This window comes from Eupeodes corollae, chromosome 1 (genome assembly GCF_945859685.1).
Source record: "Eupeodes corollae chromosome 1, idEupCoro1.1, whole genome shotgun sequence".
NCBI classification, from domain to species: domain Eukaryota; kingdom Metazoa; phylum Arthropoda; class Insecta; order Diptera; family Syrphidae; genus Eupeodes; species Eupeodes corollae.
This window is the reverse complement of record NC_079147.1, coordinates 83,629,579-83,655,492: the sequence shown is the minus strand read 5'-3', so window position 1 is coordinate 83,655,492 and position 25,914 is coordinate 83,629,579. Positions and strand designations below refer to the sequence as shown.

At 37.5% G+C, this 25,914-nt stretch overlaps 1 protein-coding gene across 1 annotated transcript; it reads left to right on the top strand.

The window, feature by feature from the left end:
• Positions 1 to 1,763: 1,763 nt before the first annotated feature.
• On the top strand, positions 1,764 to 4,713 carry LOC129938627 (C-1-tetrahydrofolate synthase, cytoplasmic). Its single transcript, XM_056046293.1, has one exon. It carries the CDS (start codon positions 1,861 to 1,863, stop codon positions 4,663 to 4,665), a length of 2,805 nt encoding a protein of 934 aa, XP_055902268.1. The 5' UTR covers positions 1,764 to 1,860; the 3' UTR covers positions 4,666 to 4,713.
• The last annotated feature ends 21,201 nt before the right edge of the window (positions 4,714 to 25,914 follow it).

The following is a 25,914-nucleotide window of genomic DNA, read 5'->3' as shown; positions in this document are numbered from 1 at the left end:
CATCGAAGGGGGGTGGAGGAGAAGATGAAACGCGAGCTGAACCGGATGTACAGCAACGTAGACTTGGCCAGAAGGGTAAAAGTCCAACGACTAAGATGGCTAGGTCACGTAGAGCGCATGGAAACCAATGCTCCGGCTCGGAAAGTCTTCGAATCCACACCCACAGCGCAGTAGAGGAAGACCGCGCATCAGGTGGCGCGCACAAGTGGAAGGTGATTTCACCCAACTTGGAGCGCGAAACTGGAGGGACCGAGCTAGATGGAGAAGTTTGTTGGGTAAGGCCCTAGTTCACACAGGACTGTAGCGCCACCTTAAGTAAGTAAGTAAGTTGTCAACATTTAGTAGAATTTGGATAAAAACCGAATTGACAGTTTTTTTACAAAATATAAAAACCTAACAAAAAAATTGTACTTACTTTCGATTCAAATATCTTTTCAAAAATTAAAAATATATTTTCGCTCCTTAATATCCCTCAAATTAATTTCATTCATGCAATTTGTAAGAATTTAATAAGTTTTACTAAAATTGGTAAACAAATTTTTTCGACTAAAAATCTATTTAACAAAACTATATTTTCAAAATAAACTATTTCTTGGTATGAAAAATATTGTTGGTAATTTCAAAATTTTTATCAATAACTCAACTTACAACTTTTTTATCTCAACATGAAACCTACGCAAGACCAATAGACAGACGGGATGGGAAGTTATCAGTGTGGGTCGCATCCCAACTTCTTTTTATTTTTAAATGTTTGCATAAATTATTATCAAATATCAAATACAAATCAAAAAAACATTTACATGGAACTTTTCTTGTATTTTTTCATACTTTATATTTTTAATCTTTTTCCAGGCACAGATATTTTACTAAATGGAAAGTGAATTTCCAGAAATAAAATGCACCTACCTTGTTCAACAATACCATCATGCAACAAAACAAAATTCAGAAGAAAAATATTTCTCACAAAACGACTTTGCCATTTATAGTTTTCTACCTCCGCAGCAACATTTGATATGTTACAACTTTTCGCATGACAACTGAGAGTAAATATTTTTACCTGTTATACTTTGGATGAATGAACAAAATAACGCACAATACAAACAAAAATCTACCTGCTGTCGTTCCACTTCACGCACATATTGACCTAGAATCATCAGGGCCGTAGCCCCAAGAAGATCAGTGCACATGGTCCCCATTCCTTAATACTTATAACAGTTATAAACTCACTTTCCAAAATCATGAAAGCCTTTTATTATTCCAACCACACACAAATTTTGAAACCTTTATTAGAAATTAGCTTTGTCATTAAAGTCTAGAAAGTATATAATCGTGCTTAAAATGATCCAATTTATGCCATTATTCCGAAAACTTTAGCTTAAAAAAATGTATCTACTCTCCATTTTCCCTGCCCTTTAAAATACTATTAAGTAGGATCGAGGTTGTTAAATTTTGTTTCCGTAACCCCTCGTTAACATTTTTTAAGCTACGGTTCTGCTCATGAACCTCGTCAGCATCGTCAACATTGATCTTCATTCATCTATAATCTCTTGAGAATTTTAGAAAAACATTTTATTTTCGATTTATTTTGTTTTTAACATTCCCAAATATTAAAAACAGAAACCTTAATTACTGTTATCTATTGACATTTATTTTTGTGACCCTCCGTGATAACCTTCAGTGAAGCTAAAAAGAAAAACATCATCACCGGTCGCCGATGATCGTCATTCGTTATCAATTTCCAGGCCTTCAATTGAGGTTTGTTTGCTTTTCATAAATTAGTTCGTCTCCGTGATTCGCCCAGTGAGTTAGAATAAAATTTTAATCTCTCCGCTGATTAAACAAACAAATCAATTCAATACAATGTCGGAAGCTAAACTAATAAGTGGTCTTCAACTTGCCGAACAAATTAAACTCCAGTTGAAAAGTGATATCGAAAAGATTACGAGTGAAGTGTCAAATTTTCGACCTGGTCTAACAATCGTTCAAGTTGGCAATCGAGAAGATTCCAATGTTTACATCCGAATGAAAATCAAGACAGCCACCGAAGTTGGTATCGAAGTGAATCATATTAAATTTTCCAGTGCCACAACCGAGGGGGAATTGCTATCGAAGATCCATGAACTCAATCAAAATGATCGTGTTCATGGAATAGTCGTTCAGATGCCATTGGACAGTGACACTAAAATTGACTCGAACAAGGTTCTTAATTGTGTGTCGCCTGAGAAAGACGTCGACGGGTTACACGAAATCAATAAGGGTCGTTTGGCAGCTGGGAATCTCACGGGATTTGTACCTTGCACACCTTCGGGATGTTTGGAGCTCATTAAGACAACTGGATTTAAAATAGCTGGATCTAAGGCGGTGGTCTTGGGACGAAGTCAGATTTTGGGATCACCTGTAGCTGAGTTGTTGAAATGGAGTCACGCTACTGTGTCCATTTGTCACTCGAAAACTGTTAACTTGGAAGAATTGACAAGATCTGCTGACATACTCGTGGCAGCCATTGGGTCTGCTGAATTCGTTCGCGGTAGCTGGATTAAGCCTGGAGCGGTGGTCATCGATTGTGGAATCAACTCTGTGAGTGATCCCTCAAAGAAGAGTGGAAAGTGCATCAAGGGAGACGTTTGCTTCGCTGAGGCAAAACAAGTAGCATCTTACATAACTCCAGTGCCTGGTGGCGTTGGGCCGATGACCGTGGTTATGCTCATGAAAAATACTGTTTTGTCAGCGAAAAAAGCCGCAGCTCGAACTATGCGCAGTTGTTGGGACGTCAAGCGTCTGGGTCTGAATCTTGTGAAACCAGTTCCTTCGGACATTCAAATAGCTCGCTCACAAAAGCCAAAGCACATATCGGTTCTTGCTGAGGAAATCGGTTTGGTTCCGGATGAGGTTTCCCAGTATGGCAGTGTGAAAGCGAAGGTCTCACTGGGCGTCACTAAGCGCTTGGCCAGCAGGACAGATGGAAAGTATGTTGTTGTTGCTGGGATAACTCCCACCCCCTTAGGTGAAGGTAAGAGTACAACCTTAGTTGGACTGGTCCAAGCCCTCTGTGCTCATAAACAGCGCAATGCTATTGCTTGTTTGCGTCAACCCTCCCAAGGACCGACATTTGGCATTAAAGGTGGAGCTGCTGGGGGAGGCTACTCTCAAGTCATTCCCATGGAGGAATTCAATCTCCATCTAACTGGAGACATTCATGCTGTCAGTGCTGCAAATAATCTGCTAGCAGCTCAATTGGATGCGAGAATGTTCCACGAGGCGACACAGAAGACTCAAGCTTTGTATGACCGCCTGGTGCCCAATGTTAAGGGTAAGCGTAGTTTTTCGAAAATTCAACTACGTCGTCTTCAAAGGCTCGGAATTAGCAAGACCGACCCCAACTCTCTCACCTCTGAAGAAATCGAGAGTTTTGCTCGATTGAATATCGATCCAAACAACATCACTTGGTGCAGAGTTGTGGACATTAACGACCGATACCTTCGGGAAATTACAATTGGTCAATCTCCGACCGAGAAAAACCTGACTCGTCGTACTTCGTTCACCATTTCGGTAGCCAGTGAGATAATGGCAGTACTTGCTCTCTCAAAGGACCTGAGTGACATGAAGAATCGACTATCAAGAATGATTGTAGCCTACGACAAGGCAGGAGTTCCAGTGACTGCAGATGATTTGGGTATCACAGGGGCACTGGCAGTCCTGCTGAAAGACACCCTAGAGCCAACTTTGATGCAAACTCTCGAGGGCACTCCAGTTCTCGTTCATACTGGTCCTTTTGCCAACATAGCCCATGGATGCTCGTCGATAATTGCCGATGAAATTGGTCTCAAGCTTGTTGGTGAAAATGGATTTGTCGTGACTGAAGCTGGTTTCGGCTCTGACATTGGCATGGAGAAGTTCTTTAATATCAAATGCCGGTCGTCGGGCAAAGTTCCTAACGCCGTTGTGCTGGTAACGACTGTTCGTGCCCTGAAGATGCACGGTGGTGGACCTGCTGTCGAACCAGGTACACCATTGAAGAAGGAATACAGTGAGGAAAATATCGAGCTTCTCAAGAATGGCATTCCGAATCTGCTGAAGCACATTGAGAATGGTCGGATTTATGGACTTCCTGTTGTTGTCGCTATCAACTACCATAACTCTGATACAAAGGCCGAACATGAGTTGATTAGATCTGCTGCCATCACTGCTGGGGCCTATGATGCGGTTGTTTGTTCTCATTGGAGTGAGGGTGGAACTGGTGCCCTTAAGTTAGCCGATGCAGTTATCAAAGCTTGCGATGAAAGTTCAACCTTCAAGTTCTTGTACACTCCTGATGTATCACTGGTGGATAAACTTAACACAATCGCCAAGAAAATGTACGGAGCTGGACAAGTTGTTCTCACTAAAGAAGCTGAAGGCAAACTTAAATTCCTTAATGACAAGGGCTTTGGACATCTTCCAATTTGTATGTCTAAGACGTCGGGTTCGTTGACAGGAGATGCAAAAATTAAAGGAGCACCAAAAGGTTTCAGTTTGACTGTTGGTGATTTGTATGTTTCTGCCGGAGCTGGTTTCATTGTTGCATCATGTGGAGAGGTATCAAAAATGCCTGGACTGCCGACAAGACCTTGCATCTATGACATTGATCTTGACACTGAAACAGGTCTTATTGAAGGTCTATTTTAGGAATTTTCAATTGTTAAATAAAAATAAGTATATTTTACTTAATTTCAATTTCTAGTTTTACTTTTATTATTGTTTAATAAATAAAAAAAAAATTATAAGAAAATGGTTTTGATTTGTTGTCAATTTTTTTGGCTTCTTGTTTTGTTGATTTATAAAGAAAGTTGTTCCTTAGTTTCGTTCCTGAAAATGAACAAAAAGGCAAAGGGAATATAAACTATGTTTTTCATTATTTGGAGGCAAAAGGGCGAAAGCACAATCAACCTTAACACACAATGTGAACTTACGGCACGGTATGGCGAGGCCTTTAAAAAAAACGGCACGAGAAAGACGAAATTGGGCATAGCAGAAGTATATATATCCTGAAATCATAATGAAAATAATTCAAAAGGAAATTATCTTAATTCGACTTAAGATAACTTTAGTTTAGAGTCGAAATAAGTACTTTGAAAAAAGTTAACTAAATCAAAAGTAATTCATATTAAGAGATTCTTGATGTGCGGTTAAAGAAAGAATCTTTATCATTGAAAACAAGAATAATACAAAAATAATTGTTCATACGTTTTTAAACAAAAGTTCGAGAAATAGCTTAAAAATGTTCTTCTAAAAATCAATGTACCAGAAAGAAAAACTTCAAATGATTTTTCTCTTCATTTGAAAACTTTCAACTTAATATTTGAAAGTATATAAAGCTGTGGGCTTATTTTTAGCGTTCAAGCGAACCAGTTCATATGAAAGTTGTAGGTATAAGTAATGGTGATGATAGAAACTTTAGTCTTCCGGCACGTAGTTTCTGAGAAAAAGTACATCGAAAGTACAACTTTTCCGAAAATTGAAAGAAGGAGGAAAAACACTTCAAATATGGTTTCAATAGACGTGTAGGTGGCCGAATATGTCGCCGGAAATGCGTTTTTAGATTTTTGGAAATAACACTTGAAATTTATATCATCCTTGACTCCCTGGTTGCTTATATGTACGACTTCATCTGCAGCACTGCACACTCTACTCTACCTATCACGTCTTGCTATACTTAGCAAACAAATCACTGAAATTAATAACAAAATTGGCCAATCCGTAATTCTTAAGTATTTAGAATCAATTCCAAAGCACACAGAATCCTTGGAAGAGTCAGTTCACTTTTACACAGATGGATCCAAAACAAATGAATGGGTCGGTGGAAGAGGTCCTAACCGTGCACTGTCTTATAGGAAAGCATACCAGGCGTCTAGCCGTGTTATCAAATGACTTTTGCAGAAGTTGTATGGATTAGAAAAATAAAAAAACTGTTCTTCATCAACTTTGTACATGCCCTGCTTCCTCGAGAATTTTTCTGTTAAGATCTAAACGATCTCAATCATATTAACATAATCAGTCCTTCCTGTTTCGTAGTGCTCATGGCATGGTGGTTAGTGCATTGAACTCGGGACCAAACAATTGTTAGTGACAAAGGTTGAGCTTCAGCTCATCTTCAACTCAATGAAAAACAAAAAGTAAGCAGATGTCGATGGTATTTCCAACGTTGTACTAAGACATTTACCGATGGAAGCAATTGACATTTTCACCACACTCTTTTATAACGCACTGAATAATGCATATTATCCAACGCATTTGGTGGTCTATTCTCTCCCGAAAAAGGGAAGGGACAACTCCAACCCGTAAAATCTGCGGTCGATAAGTCTTCTTCCGAGCATCAGTAAAGCTTTGAAAAGATCATCAGTAGGGCTCTGACTAAGTGGGCTGCGGACAACAAAATAATTCCGGATAAACAGTTCGGGTTCAAGGTGGTTATGGCACAAATCATGCTGCGTCTAAACTCGTCTCTGATATCCAATATATGATATAAGATATGGTTAGAGGGTCTTTGCCTAAAAGTGAGCAGGCTAAGGATAAGCAAACCATTGTTGTATATACTTTATGATATGCTTAACGGTAGAAAGTTTGTTGTCAAAAGTGGCAATGTAACTTCTACCATAATATTCTCAATGAAAATGGTCTTCAACAGGGAGCTGTGAATTCGCCGATTCTCTTCAGCATTTACACCAGCGATCTGATAGGTACTCTTACAAAGGCAATTGCGTACGCTGACGATCTAATTGCGTACAGAACGGCCCGAAAGGTTGAGGTTATTAGAATTCTCTTGCAGCGTGATTTTGACAAGATTCAGCGATATTGCGATGGCTGGAAACTGAAAATAAATGTCCAGAAGTTGGAGACAATTCTGTTCCGGACTCCGTTGGCTAGGACCACGAGGGATACGTACAAGAATTGGCGCAAGATGGTCATCGTTGATCTTCACAGGCAGCCATTAGCAAACAAAAGTGTAGTGAAGTACCTCGGTATCTGGTTAGATCAGTAATCATATTTCGACAGACATATAAATGCTGCTCTGACCAGGCCCAGAGGAGACTTCGTTCTGACGAAACGGCTGTTTTTTAGCAGTCCGCTTGACCTCAGAGTGAAGGTAATTTGCTACATTGCCCTCATACGGCCGATGATCGTTTTTTGTTGTCCTGTATGGTTTAACGTTGCCCCTTTCCAGATGGAGAAGTTTCGGATGTTTGAACGGCAGTGTTTACGACGCTGTACTGGCTTACATCCAACATCCGAATCTTCTTTCGTGCGTTACTATTCCAACGAGGTACTATACAAAAGGGCTCGAATCAACAGAATTGACAATTTCGACTTTCGTGTTAAAACTTCTTCGAGGTCACATTGCAAAGTTATGTCTTCGACCAACAATTTAATTTTCGGGGCGTTCTATCCGAATAACGAGTATTTTGAGAGTGCATGCTTGAGCGGCTTCATTCCACCAGAGGCATTCCTCTTTTTAGACAGATGCGGTCTGATAAAGGATAGATTGGCAGTTCCGCTAATCTACCACGTCAGACGACGAACCATCTATAGGCGACTCCTGTACAATCGGGACGTCATGGCACAAGTCGGAGGGCTGTGTCCGAACGGGACCGAACTGGGTGAAGCAGGAGAACCAGTTTTGGTGGCTTCAATCGGCACTTGATAGTGGGTAGGCGGGATGGGGTTCTAAGCCTTGGCCGGCTTACATATACTTCTTTTATAGTTTTAGGGTTTAGTTTTAAGTATAATAGGCATGGTGGCACCAAAAGAAATAGACAAAAAATGGAAACAAATACAAAAAAACATGGAATAAAAAAATTAAAATAAAGAAGACAACAAAATATGTAAAACAAAAAATGTTAGATAGTCACATTTGCTGCTGTGGTTGTTCTTGTTGTAAGTAGTTTATAGGTGGAATAGGTTGTTTAAGTTAGCTTTAAGTTTTATATTAAGGACCTTATTTTAAGTAGTTTTAAGTAAAAAAAAGGATATTTATATTTTTTTTTTCAAATTTTCTTATAAATACAAAAATTAAAAAGAGGCTGGGATGCCACCCACACTGATAACTTTAACTTTAACCTTTTCAACATTTTCTGTGAAATAAAATAAGTTTGAAGCCTAAATTTTAAGTTTTTGAAAAGATTTTTGAATCGATATTCACTTTTTACCAACTTTTATTAAATTTTGTTTAGGTTTATAATTTTTTGTAAAAAAAAACTGTCAATTCGATTTTTATCACATGTCAAAAGCATTATTCTTCGTGGCACAAAATTGTTTTGGAGATGAAATCATATTTTAGTCGTAAAATTTTGGAGGTGACACATTTTTTTCAGTTTTTTTGATTTATAAAAAAATTAAATGGATTTTTTTCAAAAAACATACTTCTTTGATATTACGTGACAATATATTATATAAAATTTAATTCAAGTCTCTAGCGTTTTTGGTTCGTAAGATATTTACTGTTAACCAAAATTTTCACCTTTTTTTTTAAACTGCTATGGTAAAAAAACAACCCACGCAATTTTCTTGATAGCCCTTTCTGCATCTTTCTGCTTTATTATCTGTATAACAAAATTTATTTGAAGTCGATATCTCTACTGGTTCTTGAGCTATGGATGTTGACACTAAAAAAAGTTGCGAACGTCCGGACACACATCTCTTTAAAAATCTTTTATTTCGACTCTAGGGAACCTGAAACGTCGAGAAATTTAAAAATGTTTAATTCGACAAAAATAATTTTGTCTTATGAGAGATATTGTTTTCAAAATTCGACAAAATTTTGAGAAAACCCGAATTGACAGTTTTTTCAAAAACAAAAAATAACCTAAAAAAATTACTAACAGTTCGTAAAAATTAATTTTCGTCTCAAATATCTTTTCAAAAATTTTAGATACTTCAACATTCTTTAAAATTGTGAGAGAAATTGAATTGACAGTTTTTTTTACAAAAAAAAAAAATAAAAAACCATACTAAAACTTTGTAAAAATTTACTTTCGGCTCAAACATCTTTTCAAAAATCAAAATATTGGGTTCAAACTAATTTTTTCCCACAGCAAATATTGTTTTCGACATTCAGTACATTTTTTATAAGAATCCAACAAATAAAATCATTCATCCAATTTGTATTTGTTTATTTAATAAATAAAAGATTTTAAAAATGTTACTAAAATTGGTTTTCGACTAAAAATCTCGTTACCAAAAATAGATTTTGAAATCAAACTATTTCATCATTGTAAAAGAATCTAAAGTCAGTTCTATAAGACGCACATCATCGCGCTGAGGCTTGGACCATGTCAAATAAAGATGAAAATGTCTTAGGATACTTCGAAAGAAAATATCTATGGGTTATTTTTGGTTTTATCTGCATATATAGAGAAGCTAATACGAGGAATTATACGGACTGTACAGCGACACTGACCTAATCAGAAGAATAAAAATCAAAAAACTTAGAGGGAATGGGCATCAACGCTTCACGCCGGAATGTCGTCGAATTCAATCCAAGAAAGATGGCAGACCGTGACTTAGCTGCCGCACGAAGGTTGGAGAATACGCCAAGCAACTAGGCGTACAGTAAGCTAGAGACATAGCTCGATATAAACGCATGATGGTTGAGACCCAGGTCTGTACCTAACTGTGAAACAGCCACTTGCATTCCTCTCCTTAAATAATTCAATCCCTGCCTTCATCACCTAAAGTTTTTTTTTTCGCTGTTTTGTCTATTGAGAGAAACTGACAAATCCTCTAACGGTAATTCTTGTCCTGAAAAGTTCTAAATATGAGAGTTCTAAATATTAGGTTCTAGCCGTATATTATAGTACTTGTGCTTCAGGAATGCTCATCAATACACCCTTTAGCTGAACTTCATTCTTTAGTAGAGCTACACGAATGTGGAATGCCCTCCAACATGTGTCCTTTTTTTTAAAAAGGGTATCATAAGCCCTTCAAATTCGCTCCATTATCAAAAATCAAAAGCTTTCATATTATTACGTTTTCAATATTTAACAACACAAATTAAGATAAATCCTTCCGTTAATTTTGGGATAACTATTTTTAAAAATATTACTTTAAGGATTAAGATTTTCTCCATTTTACCATTCACAATTCTTGTATTGGAAAAATGTTCAATATAGAAGGGACAACAACATTAATGTTTCCGTAAAAAATATTTTTTCATATAAATTCCACCATTTTAATATTTAACGAAGAATTGTTTTAAGACATTAAAAGTCATATTCATTGTTCCCTTAAGCTTTATTGTTTTTTCGGAAGAAAACCCCGTCTTCAGAAATTAATTTCTAGTAACTTTAATGGCTTTTAAGTCCTCCAAATCCTTATGCCTCAAAATATGGGTACTTTACCCACTCATCGTTTCGAACTACCATTTTCATCGATAAAAACTTTGATATCGTTTCAATATTTTTTATATGTCACAGTACACAGAAAATTATATAAGTACATAAATATAAATGATTTGTATATACAAGAATAAAAATATGTTTTCTGACACAAAGTGTAATCCCTTGTACGTGCATCTGACCATATTGAAATGTTTGTTGGGAGAGAATTGAACTGTCGATATTTCTGTTTACAATTTAAACATCACTTCCATTATGCAAATAATCTCAGTATACACTTGGACAGGAGTTTAATTCCCGTTCGCATGATTGGGGACACAGTCGAGGATGTGTCTGTTAATTGAAATATACACACACACACCATACGCAAAAATAAAAATACCAGAACTTTCATTATCATTTATATTATTGGCACTTACATCTTCCGGCAGTAAAAAATGCATGTACAAGTACATTATGTTGGTAGGTAGGAGGGTACTGTGTGCTATACGCATTTTACTAAAAACAACAAGCTTAATATTTTTTTATTTCTTAAAGGCTAGTTTTGGAATCATGAAAAATGGTTATTCTTTCGTCAAATTCAGCTCTTGCCAGCCAGTGAAAGAAAAGTAGTGAGATCTGAAAAAAAGCCAGATTATAAATGTTCAATACTTTTATGTTAAATAATTTTAACAGTATGACATTACAACCCTCCTCTAAGTCATTGGATATAAATGAATCCTGAGCATGTTTAAATAGTCATAACTTCTTTCTTTTCAATTTCATTTATGAGCTTGAAGACGTAGGTAGTTCTAGTTGAAACTTGATCCATATTTTATTTAAGTGGCGTTGGCAGCCCCTTTTGGAAGGAAGGATTTCGGGACTGTTCGGAAGACCGGTTGAACCCTTTCAATAAGGCAAATGTCATTCCAAGTAGTTGCCCCTATTTTGTTCTGCTTTGCAGGCTGTGAACCGTCATGCATTTCCGACTCCATCAGCTCCTCCGCCAGTTCTATGATAAGCTTATCGTTACCGAATAAAATTTTGTTTCTCATTGATGGATTGAAAGTGGAACGAAAAATGATGACAGTCGGTAGTGCTGCTATGTCTACTAAGTTGTAAAACAAAACCATCAAACGACGTTGCGTGTAACTTGAGAAATAAATAAAAATCATTTAATCGAAAACATCGGCTGCCCTTTGATTTAACTGTAGTCCGGCATCATCAAAGGCTTATTTTACAAGCCAGAAGAGGTTTCTCACGATATCAAAACAACTTGTTTATTTGGCTTTGGAACATAAGTCAGTTACGCCATTCTTTGGACTTGGGTGTGAGATAAAAACGATACATCTGAACCTTTTACCCTGGAGTAAGACAAATATTCCTTAGTTCTAGTTGGTGATTGCTGCTCAATTGGATCACCATTTACAGTATCTAGTGGATCCGCTGCCTCAACCATATCTTCATTGATGTCTTCATAATCGAATTCTTCTAAATCTTTTCTTGGATATAGTCGCTATCAAAATCAGATTCATCACAATAATCATCATCTTCGTCAGAATTCATGTTCAGCATGGCTCCCAATGATATTTCCTCTTCTTCTTTGTTATCTTTGTTGAAATGTTTCAGTTGTTTACCCAAATTTCACACTAAGAGGAAGTAACTATTGCTCTGTTATTACTAACCATTAGTTTAACCAAATTTAAGAAAGTTAATAAAACTTAGAACCCAAGAGATAACTCACTTTTTGGCCTTTTACTTAATAAAGGGGTTTTCAATAAGGGTGGGCAGATGTTGTGCGCAGATGTCATGGCGTTGCAACCACAAAACGTCTAGGTCCGTATGATTCAATTTAGACCACACGAAATTAGTTATCATTGGTAAGTACCATCCCTGACAACAGTACTCGCACACAGGAATGGTTGAGAGGTGTAAGCCACTAGGCCCTAGTTCTCAAACGGACTGTTGCGCGACCCAATTTATTTATTTAAGTAGCGTTCGCTTTTGACGGTGGCCGCCTCACTAGCTTCGTTTTTAAAAAATTACGGACCAATTACGCTGCCGCCGCCACACGGCTCAAAATCTACACCAAACGGTAAATTTTTGAGGATGCAGTATCACCCGGTGAACCTCGCTTGGGTTCATTCAAAAATGCGTATCGTCACTTAAGATGATTTTTCGGCCCAAATAACGCTCCTCTTCCTAATTATTCGAAGCCCAGTCAGCGAACAAGCGGCATTATCAATGGTGATGAACCTTGACCTCCTGGGTCAGTTGGATCTTGTACGGATGTAGGTTTAAGTACCAACCCAAAATTCGCCAAGTTGAAGTCTGCCAAAGGCCGATTTCGTGTGCACGGCGAGAAATAGACTGCCTCGAGGAATAGACTGCCAATTTCACGGACTGAGGCGACGTTTTTGGGCGATCATGCCTTCCTTGAACGTTTGGATGCTGGCTGATTGTTTACTGAACGAGTCGTCTCAAATTTGGCCACCAAACGCTAAAAAATCTGCACGGGGCGCCAAAATCTATAACTCCTCAAATTTTGTCCTTCAAGTGGTCTTCCTAAATCAAAACAGATAATAGTCAAGCGGCGTTTAATCACACGTTCTTGGAGATCAATTAAGGTCGACGTGAAACTTTGTGGTTACCAAACGTTTCCTCCAATAAATTAACTGTGGCACAAGTAGCTTCTTCACATACTTACTTACTTACTCAAGTTGGCGGTACAGTCCGGGGCGGACCTGGGCCTCAACCAACATGCGTCTCCAGTCAGCTCCGTACCTAGCTAGCTGTCTCCAGTTTCAAACGCCAAGTTGGTTGAAGTCCTCTCCCACCTGTGTGCGCCACCTGAGTCACGGTCTTCCTCTACTGCGCCGCCGCGCCGTCCCTCGGGATTGGATTCGAAGACCTTCCGGGCTGGAGCGTTGGTTTCCATCCGTTCTACATGACCTAGCCATCTAAGCCGTTGGACTTTAATTCTGCAAACTAGGTCAGAGTCGCTGTACAGCCGATACAGTTCGTCGTTATATTTTCTCCTCCATTCGCCATCTATGCGTACGGGACCAAAAATCACCCGAAGAATTTTTTTCTCGAAGCATCCTAAAACACTCTCATCTTTCTTTGACAGGTTCCAGGCCTCAGCGCCATATATGAGATGCTCGAGAGAGGACTTTACTTCTCAATTACCTTTTAAGTCCAAAGAAGCAGCGATTTGCAGGAGTTATTCTTCGTTTAATTTCGGCGCTGGTGTCGTTGTCTGTGTTAATAGAGGTGCCCAGGTAGACAAAGTCCTTAACCACCTCAAAGTTAAAGCTGACCATGGTGACGTTTTGTCCAAGACGTCGTTGTTCAGTATCCTTTTTTGATGACAGCATGACAGGTGGTGTCGTGCAAGCATAATTAAGAAGGTTCTTGGCTCGTATATCTTTACATCGTGAAGTGGCACAACCGACCGTAAAGAACAGGGCTTAGTGACTTACAACTCTCAACCATTCCTGTGTGCGAGTAATTGCAGGGATGGAGGGGTCCTACAGTTTATATTTGAGAAAAACCTTTTTTATGACAAGATTTACTCTTGGAGAATTTGTCAATTCCTCTCAAGAGGCAGTACCCATGAATAAAAACTTAGGTGGCACAGGCAGGAATCGAATCTAAGACCTCTGGCATGACAGTCCAACGATCATGCCACTGTTAATACCTTACTGAAGAGAAATGTCAAAAGAGCAGCAAGAAATATGGCGTCGTTTGCTGTCTCTGTCACTCTACTTTTGTTGTTTATCGTCATTTGAATTGATTAAATACTGGGATCCTTATTTCCATTTTTTAACTCACTTTGGTGTTTTCCTAAGTCAAAAGTCTTCTCGGAAAATGCAATAAATTAGTCCATCTCTCAAATCCATTATAACTTTTGTCTTTAGTGAATTTCAGCCTTCTTAACACACAAAAGACAAGCTCAATTGGCCATTTAACGATGTTATATTCCATTCTTAGGTCTTTGAAACGAATACGCATTTTTAATTTATTGTTTAAAATAAAAAACAGGAAGCGATAAATTAAAGATCTTGTATGCTTATGATTTAGTTTTTAAAATATTAACTCCACGTAGCTAGTTCTGAACAATTCTAATATTCATTTTTCAAAATATATGACTTCATTATGATATTCTTGAGAGAAATGTTGGGACCATCCCAATGCATTAATTATAGTATTTTTATATCCTCTGTCTAAAGCTCTGACTTCCTTGTCGGAATTTAAATTTCTCGCCAAATTTTAAACATAAGAAGCAAGTCCATTCGACCAGTTTTTCGAACTTATTCCAATCAAAACATTTTAACATAATATCATGGTTCCTACTCGACTCGTACATCGTCATATTAAAAACGGTAAACAAAACGAATATTAAAAATTAAAATGACAAAACCAAGCCCAATCTCATATGCAGACATTGGTAATTTAAATTAAAGAGACACAAAAACAAAAGCTTCATTCTGTGTCCTACATGAAATTATAATAAAAAACAAAGAACAAAAATAAAATAAAATATAATCGAAAGGAACGTAAATAATAAATTTCATATATGTATGTATGAGAAAAAAGGAGTTTTCTGTCAAGGGATAACATTGCTGCCACCGAGGTCCTTGTTGGGATATTTTAATTTATTTTGTTTTTTAAAGTTTTAATTTATTATTCATATAACGATGAATTGTTATTGTTTATTGATGGCAATAAAACAACGATAATTTCAATATTGTTTCTCTGGATTCAGGACGAAAGTAAAAGGGATCCGCGCTATTTACGAGGACTCTTAAAGTAAATTGAGTTCAGTTCGATAGAAGCATCTTGAAACCTCCTCCCACTCGAAGCCAAATCAAAGGTGTCCATTGTCTACACCAATTAAAATTTATGGAACTCAATGAAGTGGCGACCGCAGATAGCAATAAACATTTACCACGCGAAATTCCTGGAATGCTTTGAAGTTATAGAAGCTCGTTCTATGTACGCATTTATTGAGTGCGCGTGATGGCGTAAATGCATTGTTTATTTGTTTATGCATTCCAAAATTGCTTTCGTCCTTGTGCGGTCGTAAACTATACAAGCTGAAATGGGAATCATATGTATCAAGGCCTTGATTCATCCGTGGGCCGGCGGCATCGCGTCGAGTTGTTATCGTCCCTCTAAAAGTCTGCCTTTAGCCTCTACGTTACGCACTAGTGTATCTACATAGGTATATAAGTCCTCTTATTGTGCCTAATGCCTAACAACGAGGCTATAACAGACCATAAAGTGGAAAACCATTATGCAAGGACACAAACACAGAACCTATTAACAATAAAATGAAAAGCGTTCGGCAGTGAATTATGACAAATATTTCAAGCGACTGGAACATTACACAAGGAATGAATGGCGCAGTTATAGCCTCTGAAAATATATATATATAAAATAAATGTTAAGAGATGTATGTATGTACCTCCGTAAATATCTATAGTCGAGTCGGACAAAAGTTTTAAATTAGAAATGTTACATTTGAATGTAATTTTAAGCTTTTTGGTATGACTTTGGCGTTCTTTATTCTCAAATTAACTTTTATGTGACAATTTTAATATTGGGTTCAAGCGCATCCTTCGTGATGATGGTCCTGAAATGAAATTGCGGCATGAAAATCAGAATAAAATATGCCTTTATATAAATAACGAACAAAGAATAATAATAATACGGCTATAATAACTGGGATTTCAGTGAACAACGATACCAGCCGGAAAAAGGTTACGGTTATTATCATTTGTAAATTGGACTATCTATCTTGGGTGTAGGAGGAGGAGAGGATACCAATACTATACTGGAGACTTATAGTTTTGTTTTTAGTCGAGACAGGGCTCAAGGATCTTAGGTCTAAAATATTGGAATCGGAGCAAGGGATGGTTTATTAAATAATACTGGATCTCATAGTGACTTGCTATTTTTTAAGATTTTTCACATTCAAATGAACTAAAAGGTCTTCCATTTAGCGTCCCATATCTTCAAGTTTAAAACAAACCCTGGGATGCGAATCACACTGTTTTTATTTCTTATATAAACAAATACAAATTGGATGAGTAAAATTAATTTGAAGTCAATATCGAGAACCGAACATCAATTCTTACCAAATTTGCGAACTATTTTTTGTAGATTTTATTTTTGATGAAAAAAACGACTATTGGATTTTTATAAAAAATTAACTAAATTTCGAAAACGTAATTTTCTGTGACATAAAATAAGTTTGAAGATAAATTACAGTTTTACCAAGTCTTAGCATTGTTTCATTTTTTTGTAAGAAAACAGTCAATGATTTTTTTCTCAAAATTGTATCGAATATTGAAAACAATATTTCTTTTAAGAAAAATCAGTTTGAAGCCAATATCTTAAAGGTTTGAAAAGATATTGGAGCCAAGAATCAATTTTTACCAACTTTTGTTTTTTTTTTTTGTTTATGTTTTCAGTTTTTAAACACAACTGTCAATTCCATTTTTTCAAAATTTGACTGAATATTAGAAAAAATAGGTATTGTTTTAAAGACAAAATTTGCTTGAAGCCAATATCTGAAAGTCTTGAAAAGATATTTGAGTCCAAAATCAATTTTTACCAACTTTTAGTAATATTTTTTTTTAGGTTTTTATTTTTCATACAAAAAAACTGTCAATTCGATTTTTCTCAACATTTTGTCAGATGTCAAAAACGTTATTTTTTAAAGCACAAAATTATTTTTGAAATAAAATCATTTTTTGTTCGTAAAATATTCGAGGTGACAATATTTTTGATTTATAAAAAGACATCTCTCTAAAAATCTTTTATTTCGACTCTCAAAATGTTTAATTTGACAAATCGGTGCGATTACAATAACTTCTTATGGGAAATTTGTAAAACAATTTGTTTTTCGAAATTCATCAAAGGATATGGACTTCACTTCCCATTCTTGGAAGAGACACATCTGCGATATCTATGATCAGTATAAATTTGTCTTCCGATGCAAAGGTATCGAAGGTTTGTTTGCATAGACATTCGAGTTAAGAAATCCATTTAAAGAGAGAACTTTAAGGAGAACCGCTTTTGCAAATTTAGTAAGTTAATTGGGATGGTCTTAATAATTTCTTCAAGATGAATCCAGTCGTGATGACCACTGTCATCCCGAACATTAGACTCCAAGACGAAATTCCCATGTTATAAGACCCACCTAAACTAAACGAAACCCGGAAACGTCGCAACTGCCAAGGAAGGCATGTAACTGCACGTATTCAACAAATTAAATTTTGACCAAAACTTGAGCAAAAAAAAAACATTGATATGCAGTAAAAGTTTTGGGTTATCCGTTAAAAAACATGGGGAAATCTCCCTCCTCTTCTATTATGGAACCAACCTTCTTTCGCAATCATTCTGTAGCTAGAGCATTTTTATATATCGTACTATTCAAGTCTTTTTTCTAGCTGATGGAAAGCAGCATTTGAAACACCTACGAATTCTCTTACATCCAAAAAAAGCCGAATGTTCCTTCCTATATTATTATAGCACGATAGCACTTTCATCCCTTTCTTCCAGGGTTGTGGAATCGCTGATCAATTTCCAAATCAAGAAATATCTTGAATATCGAAAGTTTCTTCACGACCGGCAGCACGGCTTTCGCAGAAATAGGTATCATCATCATTTCAGACACAGTAAGATTATTGTCTTGATATCTCAAAAACATTTGATTGTGTTTTGGGTTTCTACTCTCTTATCGAAAATGCGTGCTTTTGGTTTTGATGAATCCCTTTTTCATTGAATTAGAAATTGTATTGGATAATGGTAACCTACAAAATAAATCCCGGTACGCCACAGGGATATGTTCTAACTCTGACACTCTTTCTCATTTTTATGAATTATTTGCTCTCTGAAACTACTCATCCACTTAACTGTTTTGACGATGACAACACTTTTTGCTTTTATATTTGTTCTTAGATCCACAAGGCTGCTTTTTGGACCTGAATTTGCAACGGCAATTTTTTCATGTTATGTTAATTTAATTATGACTCTGACAGCAGTTTTAAATTTGTAGGACTGCCACTCTAGAGGTCTTGGGTTCAATCCCTGCCTGTGCCATCTTTATTTTGTGCACGTCTACTGGCTCTTGCAAGAATTAAAAAAGAATAATATTTGTCATAAAAAGTGTTTTCTCAAATTAGCCTTTCGAATATGGCTTAAAACTGTACGCCCCCTCCATCCCTGACACCATTTTTCGCACACAGGAATGGTTGACGGTTGTAAGTCAATATGACCTATTTCGTAAAGAACTGCTGCGCCACCTTATTTATTTTATTTTATTAGATATAAGGAAGGCCCACAAGAAGAATTCTAAAGGGCCAATTCACGGCACCCGCCTCCATATTAACAGAATATTGATTATGTCTTCAACTGTGTGGCAACTTAATTATTCAATTTGTCTTCGGGGTCCATAGAATCCAATTCCGACCAAAAGACGTTAATGATCATTGATCTATAGCGATCGCAGTGAACTGATCTTGCATTTCGTTGACGTACCGGTATTGGTTTATTATTCACTGAGCAGGTGAACTCGAATTCGAAACGTTGAATAGTCAACTTGAAAGGTTGATCACGTACCTTATAAAAAGGGCGCAACGCAGCTTTTCTACTAGAAAACACACATTTTGATAATAAAGTTTTATCATTTGCACGTATGGCTTGAACCTGTAATTTGGCACAGTGATTTGTCTTTAGAAACAATATGGCCACTACGAGCTGCCAAAATCAACCCGTCCCTTTAGGGAAAATAAGTTATTTTAAATTCATTTTAATATCACATTTCTATAAAATGTTTTCCACACCTCAACATCCACTAAGGAACTTGGACTTCTCCAGATCAATCTACTGTCAACCAGATTGATCATATTGCGATCGACGCCAGGCACGCTTCCAGCATTATGGATGTCCAAACTTTCCGAGGAGCTAACATCAACTCGGACAACTACCTCGTTGTAGCCAAGGTAGCACTTTGGGTTTTTAAGGCAAACAGGGAAGTGCTGGGAGAAGGTACAACGTCAAACGGCTAAAATCGCAAGAGATCGCCAAATCCTTTTCCGACCGAGTTACAAGTAACCTCTCTCGAAGTCCTCTACCGCCAACACAATATATCGAAAACCATTGCCAAGATGCAATCAAAGAAGCCACCTCTGATGTGCTGGATTTCAAGCAGCTACCAACAAGGAACCCCTGGTTTGATGAGGAATGTCGGCAGGCAAATGCAGCCAAATAAAAGCCACGCAAAGCAGCGCTGCATAAAAGGACGAGAGCTGTTCATGAGCTCTAAGAGCAGAAGAGGCGAGAGGAACACCGACTCCTCAGAAGGAAAAAGATAGGGCATGAGAAACTTGCGGTCGAAGATGTTGAGAGGTTTAAAAGCAGACATGAAGTTCGAAATTTGTATGAACAGGTGAAACGAAATTCACAGGTACATACATAAACCTAGAACCGATGGCTGCAAAGACGAAAGTGGAAACATCATAGTGGAACCGCAGTCAATGTTGAGGATATGGAAGGACCACTTCTGCAGACTGTATAATGGTGACGACGAACCGAATTTCGCTGTCAGGCAGGATGATCCATTCAAGTCCTCCTGACTTAGACGAAGTAAAGATTGCCATATCTAAGCTGAAGTCTATTAAATCTCTTTAAAGCAGCTGGAGATAAGTTGGTTTTGAGCATGCACCAACTTATCTGTAAGATATGGTCGGAAGAAAGCATGCCCGATGAATGGAACCTCAGTATTGTTTGCCCGATCCTGAAAAAAGGAGACCCTCTAAACTGCACCAACTATAGAGGAATCAGTCTACTTAACATCGCTTATAAAATCTTCTCTGCCGTAATATGTGAACGTCTAAAGACCATCGTCAACAACCTGATAGGTCCCTATCAGTGTGGTCTTAGACCAGGAAAGTCCACAGTCAAATCAAATATTCACATTACGGCAGATCTTGGAAAAAACCCAAGAACACCAAATCGACACCCACCATCTTTTTATCGATTTCAAGGCCGCATATGACAGCATCTACAGGGATGAGCTGCATAGAGCCATGTCTAGTTTTATCATCCCTGCCAAACTTGTCCGTTTGCGCAGGATGTCCATGGAGAATTCACGCTGCTCCATAAAGGTTGGAAACAACTTAAGAGAACCTGTCGATATCAAAAAAGGTTTAAGACAAGGTGATGCGCTTTCATGTGATTTTGATTTCATGTGATTTTGCTATCATGTGATTTTGCTTTGATCATGCTTAAAAGACCAGTGCAGAGCTCACACGTCAACATTAAAAGAACTTTCTTTCAAAAGTCTGTGCAATTTTTTGACATATGCTGATGACATTGACATAATCGGAAGAACTCAGCTTGGTGTCAATAGGGCTTTTGTGAGTATTGAGGCAGAGGCGGCAAAAATGGGTTTAACGGTTATTGAAACAAAGTACATACTTTTGTCAAGAAATTACATACAACACCGACGTCTTGGTCAAAACGTTACCATCGACAAACGTAACTTTGAGGTAGTCAGGGACTTCGTCTACCTAGGCTCCACCTAAGTCTTCGAATCCACACCCACAGGACAGCGCAGTAGAAGAAGACTGCTGATCAGGTGGAACTCACAAGTGGAAAGTGACCTCACCCAACTTGGAACGCGAAACTGGAGACATATAGGTAGGGACCAAGCTAGATGGAGCAGTTTGTTGGGTCAGGCCCTAGGTCATGCAGGACTGTAGCGCCTTCTTTAGTAAGTAAATATCATAGAGAGTTAATTTTGGTTGCCTTCCTTGACATCTTTGGCGCTTTTAACAATGTGGACATATTTGCACTAACGTCTCTGAACGTAGAGAGTTCGCTTGGGGAGTTAATTCATTTAATGCTGACCAGCAGAATAATTAACTCAAAACTGGGCAACTCTTCTGCAAGAATATTCGTTAGTAGAGGGACACCACAAGGTGGTGTTCTATCCCCTCTCCAATGGAACATGTTGGTATATGAAATCCTAACTGGTCTGGATGAGGAGGGTTTCAGAGTGATTGCCTATGCGGAGAATGTTTCTATTGCGGTTTCAGGAAAGCATCTTAACGCCCTAAAACAACTCTAACAAAATGCCTTAGACAAACTAATATTTTGGGCTGATCACTGGGTGTTAACCCACACAAAACCGAATTAGTCCTACTTTCGAGGAAATACAAAAATCCATATGCTATCCCTCGTTATATTAAAGAAATCCAATTAAAGTTCTCTGTCGGGTATAAGTACCTGGGGTCTAACTTTACACAAAAAGCTTAATTGGAAACGCAATATATATTGACGCCCTCTTTTCTGCAAAAAAGCTATTGGTAGTAAATGAAGCTTACAACCCCTAAAAACGCATTGGCTATACACATCGGTAATAGGATCGATTTTAATGTACGGTGTGTCAGTATGGTGGACTGCTTTTGAAAATTTATTTACCGTTACAAACTAAATAAAGTCCAACGTTCTACTTGCATATCAATAACCGGATTGCTTCGCACGACCTTATCTGTGGCACTTTACAAAATACTCTACCTAACACCTCATGCTATATTTAGCAAACAAAAATATGCAAGCTCGCCTCAAGGCTTCATCGCAGTGTGTTAACAAAAACATTTGTCACTCCGTTACTTTTTAGTATTAAGAATCAATTCAAAAGCATGGAGATTATACAATAATTCAACTACAATGCGACATAAAGATTTCGTTACCTTCCAGATTTTTCTGGGAGGAGATAGAGAATTCCTGTAAGTTAGTCCACTTTTACACAGATGGATCAATAACAAATGAAGGACAACCATTGTAGCATGTTTCAGGCGGAACTTTTGTCGATAAAAGAAGTCTTGTCCTGTCTTAAAGAAAACGTGATATCAACATCTGATACCCGTATTTTCTCACATAGTCAGGCCGCTATCAAATCTCTGGGCTCTATCTCTTCAAACTCTCACACTAGATATAAAGGTGGTATCAATCTGTAAGCCGAACGCATAGATGCTCCATAATCAGTGACATAATCGGGCACTGTCTAACAGGAAAGCAAACCACGCTGTTAGGAGTATTCTTGAATGACTTTTGCAGAAGAAGAGGACACGCACCAGGTTAAACAACATCAGCACGTGTCAAGTCACAAATAACATTTGGCCGACACTGGATTTAAAACTTTCAAGGTGCTTGCTCTCTATAAATAGATCGCATGTATGTAAGCTCGATAAAAGGTGTCATAACCGGACACTGTCTAATAGGAAAGCACGCCACGAGGCTAGGCGTATTCATAAATGACTTTTGCAGAAGCTGTATGAACGAGGAAGAGGAAGAAACAGTTCTTCGTCTTCTCTGCCCATGCCCTGCTCTTGCTCAAAAACGCAAGAATTACATAGGAGAATTCTTCTTTAACGATTTATGTAAATCATATCACGTTCTCACGTTCTGTAAGGGACTCAAACTGGTTCCATTGAGCTTAACAATCCTTAATCGATTAGAAGTGTGCTGAGACCGCAGGCCGATTCTCATCAATTTGAAAACAAGTAGTCATGTGCAAGAGCTACATTATACCATTCAATTTTGCATTAATTTAATTCTTTATATAAAACATGTATATGCCGGCTGTCTGCTCTTGAGGGTAAACGGTAGAAAAATATAAACATTAAAAAATATATAAATATAATATTTTCAATAAAGCAACAATAAAAGGGAGATGAACACGAAATCGACAACAAAAACGATGACGACGACAACAGACAACCGGCGACAACGTCATGTCATGTGATTGCAAAAATCCATTTTCATTTTTACTAAATTCAATTTAAAGTTAATATTTTTGCATACATGATATTTACATAAACGTAAACATATATATTTGTGTATTATTATAAAAATATACACAAATGAAATTTAAAGTGTCTGAGTCTGAGTGAAAAATGAAATTTTCTTTCATGAAACGGAAAACCCTACTATACTTCTATGATGGTGTATAAAAGAGAAATAACACAATTTTTTAAATTGCCAATTTTCATACAAAATTATTAAATTTAATCAAAATGGGTAAATTTTGATTATAAAGGGTTTTCCAATAAGGGCGGGTAGATGTTGGAATGCAATAAAACAAGGTTTGTGTCAGGATTAACAAAATTGTTTTTGTATTTGAAACGTGCATACATGAAATTAGGTGTGGAATATGACCATTCAAATACCCGCCTTAGCTTCTTACGATGGCACGGATCCGAGTGGTCCATATTTCAATGGCTTTTCCGCATAGATCCGGCTAAATTTGAGAGATAGCCTGTGTTGTGATCATCTTTAAGGGATCGGTCGATTGTGGTTCATTTGCATAGACCTGCGACTTCAAAGAGCACAACAGGAAAAAGTCTAGCGGGGACAAATCGCCAATTGGGATCACCCCTGCGAGAGATTACCTTACCGTCAAATGTAAATCGTGGCGTGCGCTGTGTGGCACATAGCGCTGTCCTACTGGAACTACATGTAGTCCAGGTCCATATGGTTCAACTTAGGAGATAAAAAATTAGTTATTATCTTTATGTAACGCTCGCTGTTGACGGTGACCCCCTCACTAACGTCGTTTTCAAAAAAGTGCGGATCAATTACGCCGTCGCGCCGTCCTAAAATCCATGCCAAACGGTAACTTTTTGATTATGAACTATCACCTGGTGAACCTCGCGTAGTGATTTGTCGGCCAAAATTGTGGTCCTCTTCCAAACGATTCACAGTCAGCGAACAAACGGCGGCGTTGTCTATGGTCATGAACTTTGAGCTTCTGGATCAGTTGGATCTTGTACGGGTGTAGGCCAAGTTCCGAGCCAAAATTCGCCAAGTCTGCGAAAGGCCGAGTTCTTGTGCAGGGTTCTGCTGTACACTTTCACGGACCTGATTTGTTTTCCAAATTTACACCTGCAACTTACAGCGTTTGCCCCTGAGCTTTATTTATTGTTATTTCAAATGCTGCTTTCAGAGGAAATTGCACTCTTTTAAACCTAAACGGCAAATCGGTTGAATTTATCGGAATTCCGAGAATTAAAACATTTTTTCCTTTTGCTTTTCCAGTCTTGATTGTAGATTTTATAATATTTCGCTCTAGGTGAGTAATCTGTAGCCATGTACAATTACATAACTTTGGTGCGTCAAGGTTTCTTGCTAGCTACTTGTTCCGTGTCCATAACGTTTTCTACTGAGAGGTACTCGACGATATCTCTCTCCACGTCCGACATAATTTGTTTGTTTATCTGGCTAAGCGACATGCATCACTAATTGCATCAGAGTCCCATGATGAATCACAAAGACGGCGCGGCGTACTTCGAACACTGCACATCAGGCACACTTCTCCTTTTAATTTACCAGTTAAGATTGTAGCTTCAATCAATTTTGGCAATAACTTTTTTACTGCCAATCTGGTGCCATTACACAGTTTTGGTGGTTTAATGTTTCGCAATAATATAATCTAAGAACCAATTTTCAGATTAAAGCAATGCGGTGGTATACCAACCGGTTCCAATGAATTTAAAAATTCAATTGGAAAATTCATTGCCTCATCTTTATTCATAACACTGTCAATTGATTTATATGTCGTGACTACACCTGACAGTTTCGCTTGAATTTTAAATGGCTTTGATATGAATGTTTTTCGGTGCTAAAATAGTGCGTTCTCTCAACCAATCATGATTTCTGTAATACTGAAGAATATTTGGAAAAACACATTCAATCAACTCATCTATAGATTGGGCAATTGATCAAAAATTGTTCGGTAAAGTGATCAATCCGTTGGTACTGTCGATTGGTATTTTGACAGCACCAATTTCTAACAATTGTTTTGATAACTCAGGGGCAGTTGCATCGTTATGTAGGTGAATTTCAGTGTCAATTTTTGTACATATCTCCAAAGAACTGATGACTTCAAACAGGCGTTTATTTCAACATTAGGAATTTATCGAGGAAGGACAGGCAATGTTTGACGAAAGCCCCTGACAGCAATATCAGAGCACCACCAAAACAGCTGTTGATTACCGCGTAGATCTAGCATTGTTCGATTAAATGCTTCTATTGGTTTTTTATTCGACATTGTGCACTCATCCCATAAGATAATTGACGTTAATCGCAGAACTTTTGCCATAGCAGAATCTCTCGAAATATTGCAAGTTGGAGTTTAAATCACCGTATATTCAATGGCAATTTTAATACAAAGTGTGCCGTCCGACCACCTTCTAATAATGTAGCAGCAATTCACGAAGATGCAAGTGCCAATTCAATTTTCTGTTCCGATCGAATAATCGCTAAAATCAATGACACAACGAAAGTTTGTACATTTTGAGCTCAAGGGTAAACTGATGAGCATTCCTAGAAGTCCGAGTGTTACGGCTGAATTGTTTAAGGGGTGGAATGTAACTGGCTAATTCGAAAGAACATTGTTTATAAAAATATCTATAAAACAACGAAAGGCATGAAGCATTGCGATGGTGTTCTAGCGATGTTAATGTTTCGATTATAGTTCTGTCACTTA